The sequence below is a fragment of the Typopeltis vanoorti genome, chromosome 1 (assembly GCF_054136105.1).
Source record: "Typopeltis vanoorti isolate ZY-2024b chromosome 1, IOZ_Tvanoo_1.0, whole genome shotgun sequence".
NCBI lineage: Eukaryota > Metazoa > Arthropoda > Arachnida > Uropygi > Thelyphonidae > Typopeltis > Typopeltis vanoorti.
This window is the reverse complement of record NC_143549.1, coordinates 141598061-141621950: the sequence shown is the minus strand read 5'-3', so window position 1 is coordinate 141621950 and position 23890 is coordinate 141598061. Positions and strand designations below refer to the sequence as shown.

Sequence of the window (23890 nt, the reverse complement as noted above, 5' to 3'; positions counted from 1 at the left end):
TCCTTTCAGAGAACATTTATTATTTTCTTCCACTGTTTAAGTTCATTTATTTGCCATTACTATTCACTATTATTTCTCACGGAACCCGGTTGAGAAATGCTGCTGTATTCTATTCCTTACTAATTTCTCCAACACCTTGACCACAACTGCAGTTATACAGACTAGCTTATAGTTGGAGACTTCTCTCTTAGTACCACTCCACAAGCATACAAGGTTCTATTTTGCTTCCTTCCACTCCTTGGGAATCCTACCCACTGCAAGACTTTCATTAAACAAGGTCAAGAGTATAGCCAATTGTGGTACACATTTCTTAAGAATATGTGGTGATATGTCATCCATTCCCACAACCTTATTCACATCTAACCAAACCAACATCTGATTCTGTCACTTTCAATTCTCCTAATACTTGCCTCTCTTCTATATATTGCATGGCATCATTTACACTGGTATGATATATGCTGATAAAGTGCTCATTCAATAATTCCACTATATCCTTTGCAGGTGTTAGTCTGCTGCCATAATTATTCTTCCTCTTGCTTACTATGTAGCAGAAAAATTCCCTTGAGTTAAACTTGGCCTGACCAGCCAATCTCCTCTCATACTGCACCTCTTCTTTCTTTACCATGCTTATCACCTTTCTAGCTTGCATTTTATACTCTTCATGGATCCGATCACTACCAACTGTCTTGTACCTCCTCCATAACATTTTCTTTTCCAGCACAGCTTGCTCGATTTCACTGTTCATCCATTTCACTCCTACTCTATTTACTCACCTAACCCTTGGTATGCAGTCATACATGCTTTTTGTCAAATATTGTCTTGTGAGTTTCCATGCATTGTTAACATCTTTTCACACTCAGCTCATCTACCCAACGTGCTGATGCTAACTGACTTTAACAGAGCTTCCTATAATCACCTGCTTTATACTTCTACATGTATCCATTTTTGGCAGTGACTTTTTCTTGTTTCATCACTTCCCAAACAAGTACCTCATGATCATTCTCACCAACCGGTGGCAATGTCAACACTTTGTTAACAATTACATGTTGTGAAGTTATCACCAAATGCAAAACTCTAAAGCCTCTAGTTGCTTCAATCACATGCTGCTTAAGATAATTATCTCCCAGAAACTCCACAAACTCGCTCTCCCTGTTCCCATACACCATCTCCTCCTTCCGCTCTGTATTCCTGTAATTAAAGTCTCCCATCAGGATCACCTTCTTTTACATGCCAACTAATTTGCCTAAACATTTCACAATCAGTATTCTCTGCATTCCCTGGCCTATAACAGTGTCCTATCAGATATATACTGACCTGTTTATATCAACTTCACATCACATTGATTCAAAATGGAAGTTGATAGTGCATGCACTATCAACTTCCACACTTCGCAGACATAATTCCTCTGCAATCATCAACAGCACTCCCCCCCCCTCATCTTTTCACATTTCTGTCCTTCCAGAAAATTATATGTCCTTTTAATTCCATTCCCGACATCATGCCTTCCTCAGACAACCAAGTTTCACTTATTTCAATTATCTTTGGGCATACCATCTCAATCAATGCAACAAACTTGGCTCCCTTGTTTTGAATACTTCTTACATTTGTGTATAAACATAACAATCCTGTGTGTTTGAGGCCATTCTTCCAGCACTAACATTCTGTATTCTAGCTGCTATAACTACACCTCTCTCTCTCTCTCTCTTCGGTTTGACCACTACCATTTCCCTGATCCTGACTGTGATTTCCATTCCTAGCTGTTTCATCTTCACCTTTATGCATTCCATCATCTTGTGCTGCTGCAACCACATCTTCAACCTCCTATCCATCTTTCTGTTGCTGTACAATCTGTTGGTTTGTGCTATCCTGCTTCATAGGTTGACTCTGTGCCATCTCAGAAAACAGTGACTTTCTAAATGCCAAACACAAAACCCATTCAAATGTAATCTATCAGCTTAAAATCGAACCCCCCCTTTACCTCGCATAACCAGCCATCTTACTATTCATTATCTCTGCTCTCCTTTTCAGTTCACTGTTGTCATATCATGGGCAACATGCCGACTACTTTCCCAACAACACTATTCTTCTTCTTTACCTGCTGCAACAACTTCCTGAAGTTTCTATCAACATTCTTTTTCTCCTTAACTAAATCATTTGTGCCCACGACTACCACTAAATTTGATGCTCGGTATTTCCTTTTCTGCAATGCATCAATTATTTGCTTCATTGTTCCACCAGGAAAGCATGCTTTGTGCACTTTATTAGTATAATCACACCTCTAATGATCGAGTACCATATGCTGATATACAACTATCCTGTGACTCTTTCTTCATAATATTAACTTCCTCCTTCACATTATCATCAGCCAATCTCTCCTTTAGATATTTAATATCCTCTTCCAGATGTTTCATTTTGCTTTTCATTTTCATTAACTCCTGCCTAAGCTCTTCTGCTATTGTCCTGATGTTTGCTCCCATTTCTAATCACTAATCTATCAAGACACTTTTCACGTACATTAATGCTTTCCTTCTCGTTTACCCAAACAGTCCACAAATCTTTCCCATTTTTTGGAACATACATATAGCAGCTTTCTCCTCACTGTCATATGAATGCATACTGCTTTCTTATGAACATATTAATGTCACTAATAGAACAAAATTTAAATGACCTTGTTAAATTATTTAAAAAAATTGATGAAACAAAGATGAAAATAAAAATAACCATGTGATGTGCATTAATTAGTATCTATTCCACATTATTATTGGATACCAGAAGTATATATAATATTGTATTAGTTTATAATATAGTTGATGTAACAAAACTTTGCTTGATGTAACAAAAACTAGTAAGAAATTTTGACAGCCATTCAGGACCTATCAGCAAACATAAGCCCAACATTATTGTGAAGGAAATTCACTACAGAAAACTCTTCGCTACAAACTGCTTCTAGTTCCTACAAGTTTTCTATAGAGTTGATTGTTATTATTATTATTCAGGCCTCCAATGAGTCAAAAGACTCATTGCAGGAGGTCCTTCGTAGGAAACACAAAGTCTATCATACCACTCCATAAACTAATTGACCGTTCTCACTCTCACCACTCTATCAGGCAATGCATTCCACGGTTCAACCACCTTCCATGCAAAGAAACCCCTCCTCACCCCCCACCCCCCGTGCTCACAGTTTCCTTTCATAACTTCCAGGGATGGCCCCTTGTCATCACTCCTTCCTGCTGTTCAACCAAGCGAAAGAACTCCCCAGTGTCAACCCTGTAACCACTGGGCTTGTTTAACCGGGCGACGCCCCAGCCGGCATGAAATTTTGTCATGTTGTACCATTATTTTTTTATTTCTCTGCAGGTCAGCGTCCTTCTCATTATTGCAGCAATCCTCTGTGTTACCTTCCCCACCTTTGCAATATGTCCCTTGAATTTCAAGTTTCTATCAATCATCAACCCCAGATCTCTTGTCTCCCCTACTTCCTCCAGTATATTTCCTCCAATAGAGTATGCAGCGTCCCATCGACGTGTCCCAAAACTCAAGACCTTACATTTTGCTGCATTAAACCGATATCCCCATTCATTTGCCCATCTGTCTAGCTTATTCAAATCCGCTTGCATGACTACCACATCTGCACTATTACTAATAGCCCTTCCCAGCTTCACATCATCTGCAGACAACTGAATATCCCCCTGCAATCCACTGACAATGTCATTGATATAAAGGTTAAACAATATAGTTCCCAGTACTGAGCCCTGTGGGACCCCACTTGTAACCCTCTGCCTCCTTGAAACTACACCACCATACACAACTCTCTGATATCTATCGGACAGCCAATCCTGAATCCAGTTGACCAATCTGACATCCAAATCCATGTGCTGCAACTTAAATATCAGCTTGTCATGTAGCATCCTGTCAAATGCCTTCACTAAATCCAAGAAAATGGCAGTATATGCTTTTCCCCTCATCTACTGCTCTTGTAACTAAAACATTGTATGAAATTTTATGTGAGTTTAGAGTTGGATAGAAACTAAGTTGCTTAGGAAATGTGTTTTGCTTACATCCATTATGTATAGGTTAATGTGATCCAAGATTAAATAAATATTTAGTTAATATGTCATTGGCTCATTTTCTATCTTTACATTTTTCTTTTATTTTTATATATATATTTTATCTGCAGAATGCTGATTATTTTTATTGCTTTATTTTTAGTGTGGAAGAGTGCAAAATTTTGGATTCTGCCAAACGACCATTGTGGTTAGTGTGGAAAAATCCTGATCCCATGGCTGAATGTCTTTTCAAATTGAATGCTATAATATTCAAAAATGGAGATGGTAAACCTTATGTCTACTCATAAAGATGATGTTGATATCAATTAATTTTTCCAAGCCCCACCCCCTCCACACACACATGCATGCACGCACACATGCAGAGGTAGGACTTTGCTTATTTATATGTGATTAACTTTTCAACATCCTCTATTTTGAGAATGACAGCATGTCTGGAGTATTTTTTTCGTTAGCACGTGAAAGAGAGTAGTTTGGACTGGAGTTGATTAATGCATAGAAATATGGCCACCATTCTTCTTTTTTGCATAATATTTCCCCATACTGTAGTAATTTATACCAGTAATAATTAAGTTCAATTAAACATCTCAAAATTTTTATCCCATTCGCAATAAATTCTCCTTATCTGTTTACATAAAAACATTTATTTCAGATTCTTTTATGAATTAAGATAGTTGTCAGAGATATTGACTTTTTGAAAACATTTATAGGCAGTATATGATTTTTTGGTTGAAAATTTTTTTAACTTTTGCATGTTTTCAATGAACTTTCCATATATTCTGAAAGTGATCTGTGATACACTGACAAACACTTCCAAATTAATAACGGCGATAAATAGCAAGCTAAATGACACTTGCCCCCAATCGCATATACATGCTTGACCTTTGCACAAAGGGAACAAAGATGCCAACTCCGAAGACAGCTAGAAGAAAAACGCCAAAATGCTGACAACAGCTTGACCATAGACTACAAACAAACCAAACTAATGCAAAAACCAAGCGACGACTCTAGTAGCCACCAAGGAGACCAGTATGCAGGTACTGCATAGGTAACATTACCTATGCAGTACCTGCATACTGCAAGATCCTTGAGGTCAAAGCCATGCTCCACAGACCCCTGCATATCCACTACACCAACATCCATGATCTCAACTCCAAACTTAATAGCATTCACTATCATCTACAGTCAACCAAACCCCACCTACTCTTCTTAACAGAAACTCAAATTTCACCTTCCCCCAGCACAATCCATCTCAACCATCCAAACTATTCACTATTTAACTCCTTTCAACCTAAGGTGGTGTATGCCTGAGACACCTAACCTAGAATCGCCCAACTTTGACCTTCTTTGGCTAAAAATATCCCTCTGCCACTTGAAATTCATCTGCTGTCTCTATCGCACTCCCAATACCACCAACCATTCCGAGCTCTTTAATTTCCTCTCCTCAAAAGTCGATTTCATCCAGTCCCACTATTCTAATAGTGAAATCATCCTCCTAGGTGACTTTAATGTCCATAACACCAACTGGCTTTCCTCTTCCAGTTGTACAGATCCCGCAGGTAGAGATGATGAAATATTTGCCATCACCAATGACCTTACACAAATAGTTCACAAGCCAGCCAGAATACCAGATAACCCAAATCACTCCTCAAATACCCTAGATCTCTTCCTTACCAATGACCCTTCCAAATATACAGTGAATATAGTGAACCCCTTGGGTAATTCTGACCACAGCCTAGTGCTCATCTCCTGCCCATGCAACAACGCTTACACAGGCACACCTGCACAAGAGTAGTTTGGCATTATAACAGTGCCAAATGGGACAGCCTCCGAAACTACTATGTTTCCTTCCCATGGTTGGACTATTGTTTGCAGTCATCCAATCCAAACATATGCACCGAACACATCACCAAAGTAATCCTCACCAGCATGATAACATATATTTCCCACACCACTCTGAACTGCCGTCCCCTATCCAAACTCTGGTTCTCCAAAAGATGTGCTAAGGCTGTACTAATGGAAAACCAGGCAACTGGCTCAAATTAAGAACTCCATCCTCCTTCAATGCCTATACTGAAGCCCGAAACAGATGCAAAAAATTATCAATGATTCCAAAACAGAATTTGAACGAGCAAAAAGCAAGAAACTTGCAGCCTGTCCCAGCGGCAGCTATGCGTTTTGGTTGCGACCTTACCAAAGTAATTGGTCACAACTTTTGCCCTACATTACTCTCACCCTATCATACCCAGATGGCTCAATTGCAACATCACCCACAGAAAAAGCTAATCTCCTGGCTTCACACTTTGCCTCCAATGCATGTAACTGACAATGACAAATGCCCCCCAGTCATTTCAACTGCCCAACATACAACACTCCCTGTATCCTTTTGCCAGAAAGAGATCATAAACCTGCTGTCAAAATTAGACACAAAAAAAACCCCTGGCCCTGATGGCATTCCTCCAATTGTCCTGAAGGTCTGTGCAGCAGAACAGACTCCTATACCATCTGTACACATACTCATACTCCACTGGTATATATCCCAAAGCCTGGATATTGTAACATATTCAACCCATTCCCAAAAAGGGTGACACTTTGCTGCCATCTAACTACCACCCTATCTCACTCACCTCAATCCTATCCAAAGTGATGGAGAAAACCATCAATTCTCAACTCCTACTCTACCTTGAAGGTACCCAGCTATTAAGCGACCACCAGTATGGATTCCTTCGATGCCGGTCAACAGGTGACCTGCTCTCATATATCACCCATCTCTGGACATATGCCATGGAAAAATTTGGCAAATCCCAAGTAGTTGCACTTGATATCTCTGAAGCCTTTGAACAGGTCTGGCACAAAGACTTACTAAGCAAACTTCCATCATTTGGACTGTCTCAGGACTTCTGCAGATGGATTGCTAGCTTCCTGTCTGGACACACACTATGTGTAATGGTAGATGGCTCCCTATCCTTCCACTATCCAACTAATGCTGGGGTCCCACAAGGTTCAGTTCTCTTGCCAACCCTCTTCCTTCTGTACATCAATGACCTACTTCAGTTGACCTCCAACCCAATACACAATTTTGCAGATGACAGCACATTGCACTCTGCCCTTTCATTTGATAAACTTTACCCTATGCAACTCACTTCAACCCACAGAACGTCATCCACAACTTCCCTTAACTCTGACCTCCAACACATCTTCCGATGGGGCTCAGATAACCTCGTCAGCTTCAATGCTAGCAAAACCCAGTTATGTCTTATTTCCCACAAAAAAGAATCATTTTCTCCCAGTATTATTTTTGATAACACTCAAATTCCCAGACAAGATGAAATTTCTCTTCTCGGAATTACCATGGCATCAGGCCTCTCCTGGCATAAACACATAGCAACCGTTGCATCCTCAACTTCCAAAAAACTAGGCTTTCTCTTTTGCTCAAGACGTTACTTCACTTCAAAACGGCTGTTAAACCTTATACAAATTGCAAATCTGTCCGGCTATCGAATACTGTTCTCACATTTGGAGTGGGGCTCCTAAAAGCTCCCTCAAAATGCTTGACTCAATACAGAGGAGAGCAATTAGACTGATAAATGATCCATATTTTACCGACTCACTCCCCCTACTTTCACATAGACGTTTAGTCTCTGCAATTTGTATATTCTACAAATATTTTCATGGAAAATGCTCATCTGAAACAACATCAATAATTCCCCAACTCTGTACTAAACCCATTGGAACGTGTACAGCCACCTCCCAACATCCCTTCACAGTACACCTTGAAACCCACAGAACAAGTTTCTTTTCATCCTCCTTCATCCCTGCTACTGCTGTACTGTGGAACAGTCTTCCTCCTGATATATTTTCCAAGGAATACAGGCTTTTTAAATCAAATAATAATAAGTTCCTCCTTTCCCATCCCACTACTCATATACGATACTAAAGTACTATAGGTTGACCAGCCATCCTCTTGTATATGGGCCCAAACATATAAAAAAAAAGTTTGATTTTTATCTGTTTATTCTGTTTTTCTATTTCTTCATCTATTTCATCTATAATTTTGTACCTTCCAGTGTGACACTACCACCAGGTTGTTTATCAGAAACCAGAAATGCCATGAAAACTTGCCTTCTTTGGTTTCTAGAGCAGAATTCAATATGGTCCAACCCTGTCCCACTACAAACATAATTTTCCAGTTTTTCTTGGTTTAGAACTAATTTGAAAAACTTCGTTATACTGTTCCACCCTGTTTGAAACACATGTACGTCACAATAATATAATATTACAGCTTTCATAACATTCATTCTTGCTATTATGTACCATAATAGCCAGAACTTTAAAAATACAATCTCTGTGCTGCCTTCAAGTCCCACTTGAAACTGACTACCGTTATCTATTGCTCTGAGGACTATCTTCCAGTGCTATAAATTCAAAGACATGAGTGAGATCAGTGATTAATGTTCGACATCCAGTTTCATAAAACAACCTGGATGTCACTGTAGTAGTAAGCTCTGGTGAAAAGGAAGGAAACACAGTACTGTATTTAGAGATTTAACCTATTTTGCTATCTATCTTAGGATCCACAAAAATCAGCTAATAAGTAAATTAATGCAACTTTCAGTTTAAGTTCTGAATTGTATCCCTCGCCTACCTTACAGAAAATTGGCATGGGGGGCGATGTATAAAAATCATCAATTTTAAATTCAAAAGAACAAAGCTAAATTCATATAGCTTCCATGCTTTCACTAAACATGAGTGACATTGTGTAACAAATTTCTTTGTCTCTGATAATCTAACTGCTCACCTAACAACTTGTTCAAGCTTTTTGAAATTTGAGGTATCACATCTAGATGGTTGATCACTCAGCCATTCAACTGTTATGAACTCAATATATATATATATATATATAATTTTATTTATTTATTGCTTAATTAATTCAACTGATCAGCTGACAGATTACAATAACATAGTGAAGTGAATAGCACTTATTTTTATTTCCTGTGCGGTCTTTCCATTGATTTTATGCACATCTTTATGTTAGAACATGGTACTTACAATAATCAGTAAGCACATATCCTGATCAGAATGTGTCAGGTACTGACCATAATTATTAGCTTTGCTGTTTTCTCCAAATTTGGCCAAAACATATACATATATATTGATCTAAAAATCAAGATGTAAGTAGAAGAATTCATTATAACTAATTAATAATAGAATTACTTATGTTAATTAATAATGGAATTACTTAGATTCATTTAAATCTTTTTATTTATAGAATTTTGGGCTATGTTTAACAGTCATTTTCAATATGATTATAGGGAAAACAGTCACAAAAAACAGAACATCAATTGAAATTGAAAATCATTTGCAAGTGTGTGATATTATATACACTATCAGCTGAAGGAGAATAGCTCCATCTGCATTAATAGCTATCCAAAAATAATTACAATAAAATAAGTTAGTTAATAAAATATTTTTAAATATAAACAATTAATTATAATTTACAGCACACACAAATGGTGAGTATTAGTCAGTATAGCTTCCCAAAATTTGTGCTGACTGGTCGTTCTTCACTTAAAGAACCCAATAAATCTGGTTTAGCAAACCATGCATTATCTACAATTGATTCAGTGGAACAAAACCAAAGTTTTACATAAAAGTTATTTTCTTTTGGAAAGATTGTACAAAGCTGTGAAGCACACATTCACAATCCAAACCTTAACAAAAAACAATTGCTTAAATTTTCTCATTTTTGAGAAGTTATACTGACTAATACTCACCATTCATGTGTTCTGTAAATTGTAATTAATTGTTTATATTTAAAAATATTTGATTAACTAATTAAATTTTTAATTTTGGTTAAACAAGGATCCTGCTGTTTTCGTTAGAGAATCGTGGCAAATGGTGAAAAGTCAGTGACTGTAACAAACTCAAATTCAACATCCCAAAGAAGAAAAACAAACCCAATGTCAGAAGAATTGAAGATAGCTACACTCAGCATAAGGAGTATCAATGGAAAGGAAATTGAACTTGCAGATGAACTGAAAAAGTACCACATGGACATAATTGGCATTACTGAGACAAAGAAGACAAAAACAGGTAAGATCTTACTAAATAATAAGTATAGGATGTTATATTGGACAATATAATAGCCAGCCTGGTTGGCAGAGTGGTTAGAGTATCTGCTCTCCAGTGAAAAGGCTGTGGGTTCAAATCCCGCCATGGGCATGGATGTTTGTGATTGTCTGTGAAAATACTAGTGGTGGTGGGCAGTAGATGGCATTGGTGTAGATGAAGATGGTAGTTGCAGTTTGCTGTAGCTGTTGGAATGAGTGGTGGAGATGGAGAGTTGTGGAGTAGGTGTGCGAACCTGGTTGGCCAAATGGTTAGCGTATCTGCTCTCCAGCCAAAAGACTGCGGGTTCAAATCGTGGGCATACATGTTTGTGATTGTCTGTGAAAATGCTAGTGGTGGTGGGTGCCAGATGTCATTGGTGTAGATGATTATGGTAGTTGTAGTTGGTGGATTGAGTGATGGAGACAAAGAGCTGTAGAGTGACCTCCCTCGATGAGTCTTTGGACTCCCTGGAGGTGTCACGTAATAATAATAATAAAGGAAAGGAAGGACTAGCAATAACATTGAATACCAAACATTGAAGATAAATTTATAGATTGGAAAGCAGTTTCAAGTAGAGTTATGTGGATAAACTTCAACAACAAGGAAATTTTCTTTGAATTCAAAGAAAGTTTTGAAGCCCTTTTACATTGACCTAACCTGAATTGGAACGATTATCTCTCTATCTCCCCCAAAAGTTTGGAAGATTCTCATTAAAAATAGTTTTAATATTATTTACGAGAGTGGGGGGGGGCTGGAAACTTCTGATAAATACCTAGAACAGAAATTAATTTGATGTCTTCTTATATCCTAAAAGAAAAAGAACAAATTATTACAATTTGATGAAACATGTGGGTTAAAGGGTTTTAAGATATGTTTTTTCTTGTGGTTATATCAGTTGCTTTAATATCATTTTTGTTCTAGGTGTTTATTAGAACTTTCCAGACAATCCCCCTTGTATTAATACTAATGTTAAACAATTAACCTTGTATTCCTGTTCTTTAATTTGCTAGTTGTTTCTACACACTGATGATGATGCACCGTTATTTTCAGTAAAAAATATCTGTTCTTTCATTAAAGTTTGTTACTGTGATTATCAAGTAATTTTGTTGTTTAATAGTTATGCCACAAGTACCTCTAAAAGGCTAGATCTATATGGATCGCGTTATGAAAGAAAGTGACATTAAACCTGATATTAGAATTGGAGATGTCAAACTTAGCACTTTGCTTTACACAGATGACATTGTACTCCTACAAGGTACATATCCATGTGAGACTCCAGGATTTTCTAACTAAATTGAATTACAGCAGTAACAAATTCAGCATGAAAATCTGCAATAAAAAGACAACACCTATGAAAATAAGCAAAAACATAATAAACTTCAGTTGCATTCTCAATGGAGAACCTATATAACAAGTAAAATATTTCAGCTATTTGGCATAGTTTTTTTGTGAAGATGGCAAATTAAATTTGGAAATAGATAGCAGAATTAGCAAAGCTGGTATGGTAGGAAGACAAGTGAATAAATTTATGTGGAATAAGAGAGAAATTAACCAAACCACCAAAGCCACGTTCAAACTAGTTTTAAGTTATGGATATGAGAGTTAGAAAGAAAGCACTTGATCAAAGATTAGAGACTACAAATATGAGAAAAATTAGGGCTTTTGATCAGATGGTATGAATGGCAGAATCATGCCATTAAAAATGAAGACATTAGGAAGGAACTTGATATTGTTTGCATTCGAGAATGTGTGAGCAGGGCTGATCTAAGGTGGTATGGTCACTTAAACAATGGAAGAAGAAAGGTTAACAAAACAGGTATTTGATGTAAAGATGACAGGAAAAAAGACCCAGAGGAAGACCGAGATCTAGGTGAATTAGGTCAGGAGTGCCTTAGAAGAATGAAATGTTAGCTACGACAACATTGGCGTGCTGACAAGTAATAGATCAATTTGGAGGCAAGTTGTTGATAGGAGATTAATAATACAAACTTATCATGTGATGCCATCATAAAAGGCCTGAACATTCCTTGAGGGCACATATCAGGAAATCCATGACAATATTATATATATAATTCCATAATTCAACATTTTTCTTGAAAAAGGGATTTCATCTCGCATACCATTCATAATGCACAACCACCAGACAGGATATATCTTATTCCTTATGATATTTACTTCCAACCTCCAAAACTAGGTGTTCTTTTCTACTCAGGGTGCTACTTTTCATGCCCTTCTAGTTACTAACTCTTCAGATCCCAGATCTGTCTATCCTTAGAGTTCTGTTCACATTTTGCACCCAAAACCTCCCTAGAAATTCTTGATGCTTCCAGAGAAGAACAATTTGGTTGATGATTCCCTCCTTGCATATACACACACACACACTGATTCACTTCAACCACTATCTTATAGATGCACTATTTCGGTTCTGTTTTTTTCTACAGGTACTTCCATGAATTACTTCACTGAACTGGCAACTATCATTATTCCTTCACTTTCTATTGGCCTGATGAAACAAAAATAGCAACTGGCTAACATCCCTTTTCAGTCCAACAGCAAACATACCAAACATGTTTCTCCTCTTCCTCATTTATTCCATCTGCCTCTGTCCTCTGGACCAGCCTTTCACATGAAGTGTTCCCAAACAGTTACAACCTCAAACTTTTCAAGAAAAATGCCAGTAGATTCCCAATCTTCATCTGCATCCTACCACACACACACACACAGTACCAATTTGCCTTTGGTTCTTCTGTCTCTTGTGTATAGCACTGGCATTAAAAGGCAAGTGGGGAGGGTATTCACTTCCCACTGTGCTGTTTAGATCTCCAGCAAGGACCAGCTTTTCCTTTTGTAAGCAGCTTTTTCAAATGATTAGAAAATTTCTCCATGCCTTCCTTAGTAGAACTATCTTGAGGGATAAGAGATACAAATATGTGTCAGTGTTCAATTCTTATTTTGAAATTTGCCCACATTGTTCTTCTGGAAGTTGCTTACCATTCAAGAATTTATATTCATATTTAGTGTTGAATTATTTGTGTAGAAAATATGGCACTGAGAAATGTTTTAAAAAGTAGAATGAGTAGTGTATTACTGGATACTGAGTAGTATATTACTCAGTATCCAATTACTCCATAATTTGATACAGTGTTTTGAAATTCTTCATTGATTAATAGAGCTAATAGCAATATTTCCTCTTTCCAGATCTTAGACAAGACATGCTCACTCTTCAGGTTATTCGTATTATGGATAGTATTTGGCAGAATGAAGGACTTGATCTCCGGTAAGATAGTGTCTTCATCACTGTTATTAAAGAATTGTATTTTTATTTTATTATTATTTGGTGTATTGTAATGATAACATGTATGAGTCACTTATGGATAAGAAACTAAAAATATAAATCTCCCCATAACTTTAATGATTACAGAGAGACTTAACCAGGGCTTCTGACCAATTATCTAATCCCTATTTTCTTGTGGTGTGCCTGTTATTTGTTTCCACTTGGATACATGAATAAAGATGGACTTGCAGTTTGAGACATAGCTGACCAAACTGTATTCTGTCTTGACTTAAACTCCAGCCACAGTGGTACAACTTTGATTGAATGATAATGACTGAGATGTTGCCTTTGTAAACAACACTACCAGTGTGTTTTTTTGGGGGGGGAGGAACTAGCAAACAGTGAAGTTAGTTGCTGGAACAAATTCTAATTTAGTAGAATTGAAGATAGATACCATCAGTGTAATAAGTATCAATAAAAAAGAAGGGAGATTTGCAGAAGAATTAGAGAAATACCCTGCTGGCATAAAATGGTTTTATCAAAACCAAGAAGACTGAAACAGATAATTTTCAGTTAAATAATAACTCAAATGTTATATTTAGGCAATAATGGTCAGGGAAAAGATGGAATAGCTGTAGTATTCAACATGAAGATAAATTTCGTGAATGGCAGGCAGTACATTTAGAATGATGTGTGGCAAATTTCAAAATGAGAAATTGAACACATATTTGCCTCTAGTCCTTCCACAGACAGTTGTACTAAGAAAGAAATGGGTCAATTTTTGAGTCATTAGTGACAACAGCTAACAGGAAAAAAAAGAGAAAAATCTGATCCTTACCGAAGATCTAAAAACAGCAGAGTAGGAAACGAATACAACACATAAAAATGTTTTGGGAAAATTTGGAGAACAGAACAAAGCTCATAATTATGGTTTTTCCTGATAGATACTATTTGTGTTGTCATTACAGATACCACATTCCAACATAAAGATGAGCAGAAATTCACATGGAAAGAGAACACACAAGATATAAGAAAAGTATTATTGACCATGTTTTTTTTGAGAACTCATCCATGAGAGGTTGGTCATTCTATAGTACGCTAGTACCCTGGATAGAAAAGAAGGGGATTTACATCTGCCTTGAAGAGTTGTGGACTGTATTCCTTGAGAAACATAAGATGAGAGACTTACAGGGAGCATTAGTAGAAGGGATGAAGAAAATTTTGTTCTGTGGGCTTGGGATCAAATTGCAAAGGAATGTTTATTAGCTGCCACACATCTCAGTTAGGTTTGACAAAGAGTGGAGAAATTATTGATGGCATTTCTGGCTATAGAAATGTTTGTAAAAGATCCAAGAAGTGGAAACTGGATACCTGTGTGAAAGTGGGTGAAGTATATTAGTGATGGAAGGATCATTAATTAATTTAACTGCTCTTTTCTGTACAGAATCCATATTTTTAAGGAGCTATTAGGAGCACAAAATCCAGATGTCAGTGGTCGGACAGATTTTGTTATATGTTTAGAGTTAGAAACTGTTTGTAAATAAAGTAATGCCTTGAACAAAAGAGGAAACCTAAGTTTTTCAACGCAGAGAAGGCAATGTTTGTGCTGTGAAGGATTAGATATTAGAGTAATCTCAAGAAGATAAATCTCATGTTGAATAGTCATAAGGGTTATATCAAAAATAACTCTGGAAGAGAAGGTTTCTTGTTTGTGGTAAATAAGGTATAATTGTATTTTACTAGCATTGAAATTGACAAAGAGTTATCCAAACCCCATTGATAAATTGTTTTGGAGATGAGAATTTAGGATAGTAGCAGTTAAAGTTCTAAAGTTGTGGAGATTTATGCATTGCAACATTTGTCAAATGAAAGACCAATCAGTATCAAATGAAATTATAGACCAATCAGTATCTCAGGCATCGTGGTGACATTGGTAAAATTAGAAAAATTGGTAAAAAATAAAATTTAAGAATGGGTAGATAAAAATATGATACTGTATAAGGGTGATATATATGACTTCTGCATTACTTCAACCATGGTATCTCTCCCGGGTCTTGCTCCCACTGATGAGACCTCAATAAAGGTTGAAACCGGTCTGGGTAGAAGAGCGACAAAGTTAAAGTTGTGAGTGTTGTCACAGTATGATAGAGGCAAGCTGAGATGGAGAGCTATGATCACAAATGAGGCATAGATTGTGCAGGAGGAATAGTGTGGAGTTTGTGGACTTGTGGAATGAGTTTGATGGAAGGAAGAGAGGATTTATGTAAGGTGGATGGCTTGCATTTAAATGAATTTGGTGTCAGAATTATTGAGAAGTTGTTGCTCAGTGAAAGTTTGGAAGTACAAAGTCAGGGAACTAGACTGTTGGGGGGGGGGATGAATGTGGGTCCAGGCAACCTAGAGGTTAATAAGTGGGAGAGATCACATGATGCAAAATGTAGCACCCCAGGTTAACTTTATTGGGAGAAGTAACACAAGGTATAAGAGAGGTTGTGGAATGAAGGGGATATTGCAGTTTATGTATACTAATGCCAGGTGTATTCAAAATAAGGTTTAAGAGTTTTTGGCAATGGCTACCACAACTTTGTCCAAAGTTACTGGCATTAGTGACTGAGGCTGATATGGTTATAGGAATAGAATGCAAGGGATATAATGTCTTCATAGAGGACAGAAGGAATAGGACAGGGAAAGGAGTTTTGCTAATGATAGCAGGAGAATTAAAGCCAAAAAGATTAGAAGTACATCACAAGAACAGGAATTCAGAGGGCAATTCATTTGAAGCTATCTGGTGTGAGATAGAAGCCAACAGGACTAAATATGTAATTAATTGCTGCTATAATCTGGGGGGGGGATATATGGGAGAATGCACTCACAAATTAGCATGATGAGTACAGGTTGAATAATTATTATGGGGAATTTCAACTATCGGGACATAGATTTGGAAGAGGAATGGTCACAGGCAGGGAAGGAAATGGAATTGATACAGCTAATGTAATGGAGGGGACACAAGATTCAAGAATGTTGGATTTCATCATTACAGGGAACTTACTATTAACCAATCTAGATAACCAATCACTTCCTTTGCTTGAAGAAAGTGATCATATATAGGCTTGAGCTGGGAGATTGCCAGATATGCAGAATTTTCTGTTAAAAAGGATTATATGTGGAATTATTACAGACGATTATGACAGGCTGAGGAGTCAGCTTTCAGCAGAGCCATGGCTTAAGAATTTGGAAGGGAGAGATGGTGGTAGTGCATAGGAGGTGGTCCAAGAGTCTTTGAAGAAAGCAGTATCTGAATGTGTACCTAGAGTCTGAAGGATAAATCAGGTAGGACTTAGATGGATGAATAGCTTCATTAAGCAGGAGTTGCACATTTATGGAGGGATTATAAAGAAAAAGGTGATTAGCATGCCCACAAGCAGTATAAGGCACAGGCAAGAAGGGTCACCAGTATGGGAAGGAAGGCTAAAGCAAATTTTGAGAGAAAGCTAACTAATGAGGCCTAAAGAGTTAAAGATACCAAGAAATTATATACTTGGTTTAATCCTTTATCCAATTGTAAGCAAACGAAGCTTGTGTCTGAAGTATTTTCAGGGCTGGGGCAACTTGTGGTAAAGGTGGTATGACTTCACATCACTTACCTTAGTATCCCATAATGCAAAGTACATCTCCTTGCCGACACGTATAATGTTATGCATTGTGGGAAGGGTAACTACCCAGACTGGTTTTGACCTTTATTGAGATCTCATCAGTGGGAGCCAGACCTAGAGGTGATACCAAGGTTGAATAATGCAGAAACCATATTTTCATATACGAGTTGCCAAAAGGTGTCACACCTTATAATTATAATACTCTGGATTAGAGATAGTTGTTGAAAGTTTTTCCACTTGGTTATACTATAAATTAAAGATACCAAGAAATTATATACTTGGTTTAATCCTTTATCCAAGTGTACACTTAAATAAACCCTAAAGAGTTTCGTTTGTTATCTGGCAAGTAAAACTATGAACGACTATAGAAGGATGAGTAAAAAGTGCTAATGGTGGGAAGTTAAGTGAGCCTAACCAAATAGCTGAATTACTGAGTGAGCATTTTGCAGTAGTGTACAAGCTAGGTAGTGACACTGCAATGTCAGATATGACATTAGCTGATAGGAGAATGGAGGTTTAAGAAATGGAGGTGCTTAAAATATTGCAGAACCTCAATATGAACACAGCCATGGAATTAGCATATTGGTCCATGTATTACAAGAATGTACAAGGGAATTATCAGCTGCTCTGACCAAGCTCTTTAATTTAAGCCTAAGTACTGGAAAGGTGCCAATTGAGTGGAAAGAGGACAAAATAGTCCCATTGCATAAAGGAGGCTCCAAGACAGAAATAGCAAATTATATGTCAATGAACATCTCAAGAGTGGTGGCTAAGGTAGTGGAGAAATTGGTGAAAGACAGAATTCAGAACTAGGTGGATACGACTATGATACTCTATAAGGGACAACATGGTTTTGTGAAGAGTGGGTCTTGTCTTAGTAATTTGCTTATATTTTATAATCAAGTAACAATGGAGTTGAATAAGGGAAATGGCTACTCAGTGATATTGCTAGACTTTTCAAAAGCATTTGACAAGATTCCACAGAGAACTCTATTGCATAAATTGGAGCAAATGAGGATGGATATGAATCTGGTGATTTGGATTTAGAGGGTGGCTGATGGACAAATATCAAAGAGTAGTTTATGGAGGGGTTGAGTCTAGGAGAAGGTAAGTGACCACTGGTGTCCCACAGGGCTCAGTACTTGGTCTTCTGTTGTTTTATTTGTATATCAGTGATATAAGAAATGTTGAGTTGTATACTTTCCTTTATTGTTACAAGATGATCAGCATTCATTTCAGACAAATTATGGAAACTAGAACCGTGTTAGAAATAATTATTTTAATTTCCTGATGTTTCGACCTTCATATGAAGGTCATCATCTGGAGTATACACATATGTATACAGAGATGGGCTATATTACATTTCACATAGTAGGCCAAAGAGAGAATGATTTATCAATGGTTATTCTACTGGCCTGACCTCTAGTGAAAAAATAAGATAAATAAATGAAATAAAATAAAATAACTACATCAAAGCTATATTCTGTTTATGACAACATCAGAGAAAAATTTTTTCATATAGATAGTTTTATTACAGCCAAAGTGATGTCCTAATTTAACATGAGAATTGTTATATTAGATTTAGGATCCTGGATTATTCATTGCACCTATAATTTGCCCTATATAGGGGAAACAGAATGCACAATTCCTATCTGAAAAAGGAACATAAACAGCACATTAACTTTAATAATTATGGTAAAGCTGGCCTTTCTGATCATGCCCTGAATACTTTACATAGAATTGACTGGAAAAGCATCTTTGTTTACATCACACCAAAACGTAGTATGAACGTAAATTTAAGGAGTCCTGTGAAATCTTATCAACCACCCTAATCTTAACAATAGTGATGGTCTAAAAATCCCAAAAATATGGAAGGCACATATTTTACCTATAACCTTTCTTCCTAAGAGTTAATTATAAATAGGACTATAGGTAATCCAGGATCTTAAATCTAATATAATAATTCTCATGTTAAATTAGGACATCACTTTTGCTGTAATAAAACTATTATACGAAAAAAATTTTCTCTAATGTTGTTATAAACAGAATATAGCTTTGGTGTAGTTATTTTATTTTATTTCATTTATTTATTTTTTTTTTACTAGAGGTCAGATCAGTAGAATAACCATTGATCAAATCATTGTCTCTTTGGCATACTATATGAAACATAATATAGCTTGTCTCTGTATATATATGTGTGTATACTCCAGATGATGACCTTAATATGAAGGTCAAAACGTCGGGAAATTAAAATAATTATTTCTAACATGGGTGTAGTCTCCATAATTTGTCTGAAATGAGTTGTATGTTGATGATACTAAACTGGGAAGAGCAATGGTAAATAAAAGTGATGCAGAGATTCTACAGGAAGACTTAGACTAGCAGTATGGGCAAAGGTAAATGACTGCCAGTTTAATGTGGCCAGGTGTAAAGTGATGCACTTTGGGAAGAGATCAGAAGCTGTATACCATACTTCTTGTAGAAATTCTATATACATCAGTATACCATACTGATGGAAATGAACTTCAGGAAACTGATGAGGCCATAGACTTGGGTGTGATTCTGGACAGGGACTTGAGGTATTATCATTAAATTCCTGATATATATCCTCAGGGAGTGTACGGGATCTTATGATAGTACTACTTGAAAGGTTACATCATTACCAACTTCCTATCAACAATTTTCCTCCAGATTAACCTATTATCTCTCGCCATTCCAATACTATCAGATCATATATTTCTGTCTTCTAATGCACTTTTCACTATCAATCTACCTACATCTTGGTCTTCCTCTGGATCTTTTTCCTGCCATCCTGACAAGGAACACTTGTTTAGCTAATCTTTCCTCTACCATTCTGTTTAAGTGGCCATACTACCTGAGATTAGCAACTGGCAGTTGAAGTTTAGAGGGTATACTGCAAAGATAACCAAAGCAGCACATTGGATTATGTGTTGTTTAAGAACATACTAGCAAGCAGGGATGGAGAAGTTATTAATCCCCTGTTATTATTATTAAATATTAGTTATTATTAAATAAGCCTTAATAAGGCTACATCTGGACTTCCAGATTCTGCGGGGATGAAGAAATTGTGGAGAGGATCCAGAGGCATGAATGCTCCCTATGAGAATAGATTGATGATCTGTAGGCTTCAAAAATGAGCTGGTGGGCAAAAAAGAGAAGACATGATAGAAGCATATAAGTTATTAAAGGGGTTTATAGGATTGACACTGAATTTTTTTTTTCGTGTCACCTTTATCATCTTTTATTCCTTTTATGATACTTTTTCCTCCATTTCTAAGCTTGTTCAATAACTTCCAGAATATTTTACCAACTTCTTGATATTTATATTGCATGTGCATACCAAAATCTTCCCATGACTTTTGTTTAGCTAATTTTACGCATTGCTTTGCTTTTATAAAAAAAAAAAAAAAAATATTTTTTTTTTTGGGGGGGGGGGGGTGAAGTGCTTATTAACCAGGGTCATACCCTGGTTAATAAGGGAACCCAGTACAATAATATAAGGAAAGTATTGATTAATCCAACTACGGAGACGTGGTGATGTTGCATGCAAGTATAAATAAACTCAGAATTTCACAGTTTTTAGCAAGTAAGTCAGCATGTGCTCTGGGAGAATCCAGAGAAAAATATAGAGGAAAGATAGCTCCATATAAAAGTGGCTAAACAAAATTCTTGCAAAGAGTTTGGTAAGAATATAGAAGATAATCTGTTTTAATGGTACTAATTTAAGGACTTCCAAGTTAGGTAGCAAATGATCTTACCTTACTTTTCTGTCTGTGGAGTTAAAGTATTAATATGGGGAAAGCACTCCCAAAACTATGATTTGTAGAGGAGTTGGGTAAAATTCTCCATATGTTATGCTTTAGCATAGAATTAGTTACTGTTTAGCAATTTAAGCACCACCAAAAGAATACAGTAATAATAAATAAATTGACTTCTTTCACTAGATTTCCGACACATTTTCACTGCACAAATTATAACAGTTGTAAAATAAACAGCACTCAATTACAGTAGCTTGTACCAGAAAAGTTGAAATTATCAGATATTCCTTGCCATCCAACAGTAAATGGCAGTAATTCTCTCACTTACTACCTTCTCTCAAAATTATTTATCCAGGATTCTCAGGAATCATTCTCAGGATTCAACACTCATATCCTTAATGAAAAATATTCAGCTAAATTTGTTAGAAAGATTATCAGACATCTAAATCATCCTATCAGATATTCTAGCATCCTTGACATGATGTCACTATTCACAAACCTTCCAGTTGAAGAATCCATGATTATCCTTGAAAACCTTTTACCATCTTACTCCTGACACTAAAAATCATATCCAGCATTACTGTTAAGACTTTACTTGGAAAGAAAAGTTTTGTATCAAAAATATGGCTTAGCTATGGCCTCCCCATTTATCAATCCTGTTGCCAATTTAAAAGTAGAAAAATTTGAACTCCTGTCGCAAGCTACCTTAAAATCACATGGATAGTACTAATATGTGAAGGATGTTTTTATTGTTTGGTAATATACCCATGAAGACCTGGAGGAATTTGTTAGTTTCCTTAACAATTTTCAGCATGAAATTAAGTTACTCTGGATATATACAGGATTATTCAGAAGTCCATGAAACATTTTAAACATTCACCACTAATAAACTACTACGCAACAGATAGTGGTAAGTTTAGACCAAAAGAACGACAAACTCTCCAAGTTTGTTTGAGGAAACCACCCATGCGTAGTTGCTGTGATTTTCGGCTAGAAGGCAATAATAGCAAAGATGGCTTTGAGTAAGCACGAGAAGTTTTAGAATATACAAGAACCACATCTATTGTGAAGTGCAGTGACGATTTCAAGTAAAATTCCAGAAGGAACCACCTGTGTACAACAGTATCAAGAAGTGATATGAGAAATTTCGGGATGAAGGCTGCCTGTGCATCACTCCTCGGCCGGGACATCCAGGGCCAAATGAAGAAACCGTGGATCGTGTTAGAGAAGCCTATTCACACAACCCACAGAAGTCAACTTTTTTGAAATGTTTGAAATGGCTTGACAAAGTATATTTGGTCTATGGACCAACCATTAGTCTGCTTATGGTACTGACTCTAAGTTTATAGCCTTATGGGTAGGATTTACATATAATTTTTAAAAATTAGCAAAAGAGTATCAATGATGGTAGGATAGTTGAACTATTTCTAAACATTTGATTTTGAACTATTAGTGGAGGTGTCATCATGATGAGACCTCCACTAATAGAACATTTTGTAAGGAATCCGCTGGTCTCCAAATATCCAATATCAGACTTTCTACTCTACTTCCTGCTATCCACAGTGTTAGTGTACTATTGAACAAGCATTGTGTGAATTACCATAAGAAAAATTCACCCTGCCTTGTATCTGTTTTACTGTTTGAAATTGCTCCTCTCAACATTCCATACTTTTGGTCTTTTTTGAAGTTAATGTCTCATCATGGGAGACCCAAACTATTCACACAATATCTATTCTTGAACCTATTTGCAGACAGAGCCCTCACAACTTACTCTGGTGACCCATTTCATTTAATCACCACTCTTCACATGAAAAATCTAACCCTGACATCCTTACTAACTACATTCTTACTCAATTTCCTCTAGTTCCCTCCCCCCCCCCCCCGCTCCGTAGCCAAATGCTGAAACATTTCCCTGTATCAGTCCTATACAACCTGTTAAGTAACTTAAATGTTTCTATCATATCCCCTCTTTTTTGCCTATCAACCAGCTTCTGCAACTTAGAAATCCTCAATCTATTCCACAGGCCATTCAGTATCTTAGTCCCTCACCTCTGGATCCATTCCACTACTTTCTCACCCTCCAAAACACCCTGGTGACCAGACCTGAGTACAGTAATCCAGATGCAGACATATCAAGGTCTTATTAAGAGGAATAATAACTTCTTGATCTCTGCTTGTTAGGGTGTTCTTCAATAACCAAGTAATCCTAAGCTACCTTAACAATGTATCCTCTAAGCTTCTACTCTCTGTCTACTACCATCCTCCAAATCTCTAGCCTCATCTGTTTCCTGGAGTATAGTTCCATCAATGTGGTACATCTTGTAATCTATTTATCCCAAAATGCATTTTTTTGTTAGTAAACCCATTATCTTTTGCCCATATGACAGTCTATTTAAATCATCCTGCAAGCTCTCTACATTGCCTTGATTCACTATACTCTACCTTATTTTGCATCATCAGAAAATAAATGAATATTTCCTTTCAGGTTATTTCCTATGTCATTTATGTACAAATTAAACAGTAGTCATCCTAGCACAAACCCTTGCAGCACACCATTAGTCACTTGCTTTCTCCTGAATTCTGCTCCTCCATCCCCTTCATCCCCTTCATCCAACTCAGCTGTCACTCTGTTATAAAGAGTTAGCAAATTATTAAGGTATGACCTTCACAAAGTCATGCAGTCCCTCATAGAGTATCATATTCTTATCCACCCATTCTGGGTGGATAAGAATAGTCAGTCTTAGAGCCATAGGAAATAACCTTTCAGGTTATTTCCTATGTCATTTATGTACAAATTAAACAGTAGTCATCCTAGCACAAACCCTTGCAGCACACCATTAGTCACTTGCTTTCTCCTGAATTCTGCTCCTCCAAAAACACTTGATATCAGTCCAGCAACCACTCTGTTATCCACATCACCAATGTCATATCCATTCTCATTTGTTCTAACTTGATTATAGAGTTCCATGTGGTATTCTATCAAACACCTTTCCAGTGCTATAACCATCC

General features: G+C 36.8%; 1 protein-coding gene across 1 annotated transcript in view; it reads left to right on the top strand.

The window, feature by feature from the left end:
• The window catches only part of LOC150110489 (phosphatidylinositol 4,5-bisphosphate 3-kinase catalytic subunit alpha isoform-like), a 329148-nt gene that overhangs the window by 265396 nt on the left and 39862 nt on the right, over positions 1-23890 (top strand). Inside the window, exons 14-15 of the mRNA XM_090394138.1 lie at positions 4210-4331; positions 13374-13452. Of these exons, the coding sequence (XP_090250264.1) occupies positions 4210-4331; positions 13374-13452 (201 nt within the window). The remainder of the gene's footprint in view (positions 1-4209; positions 4332-13373; positions 13453-23890) is intronic.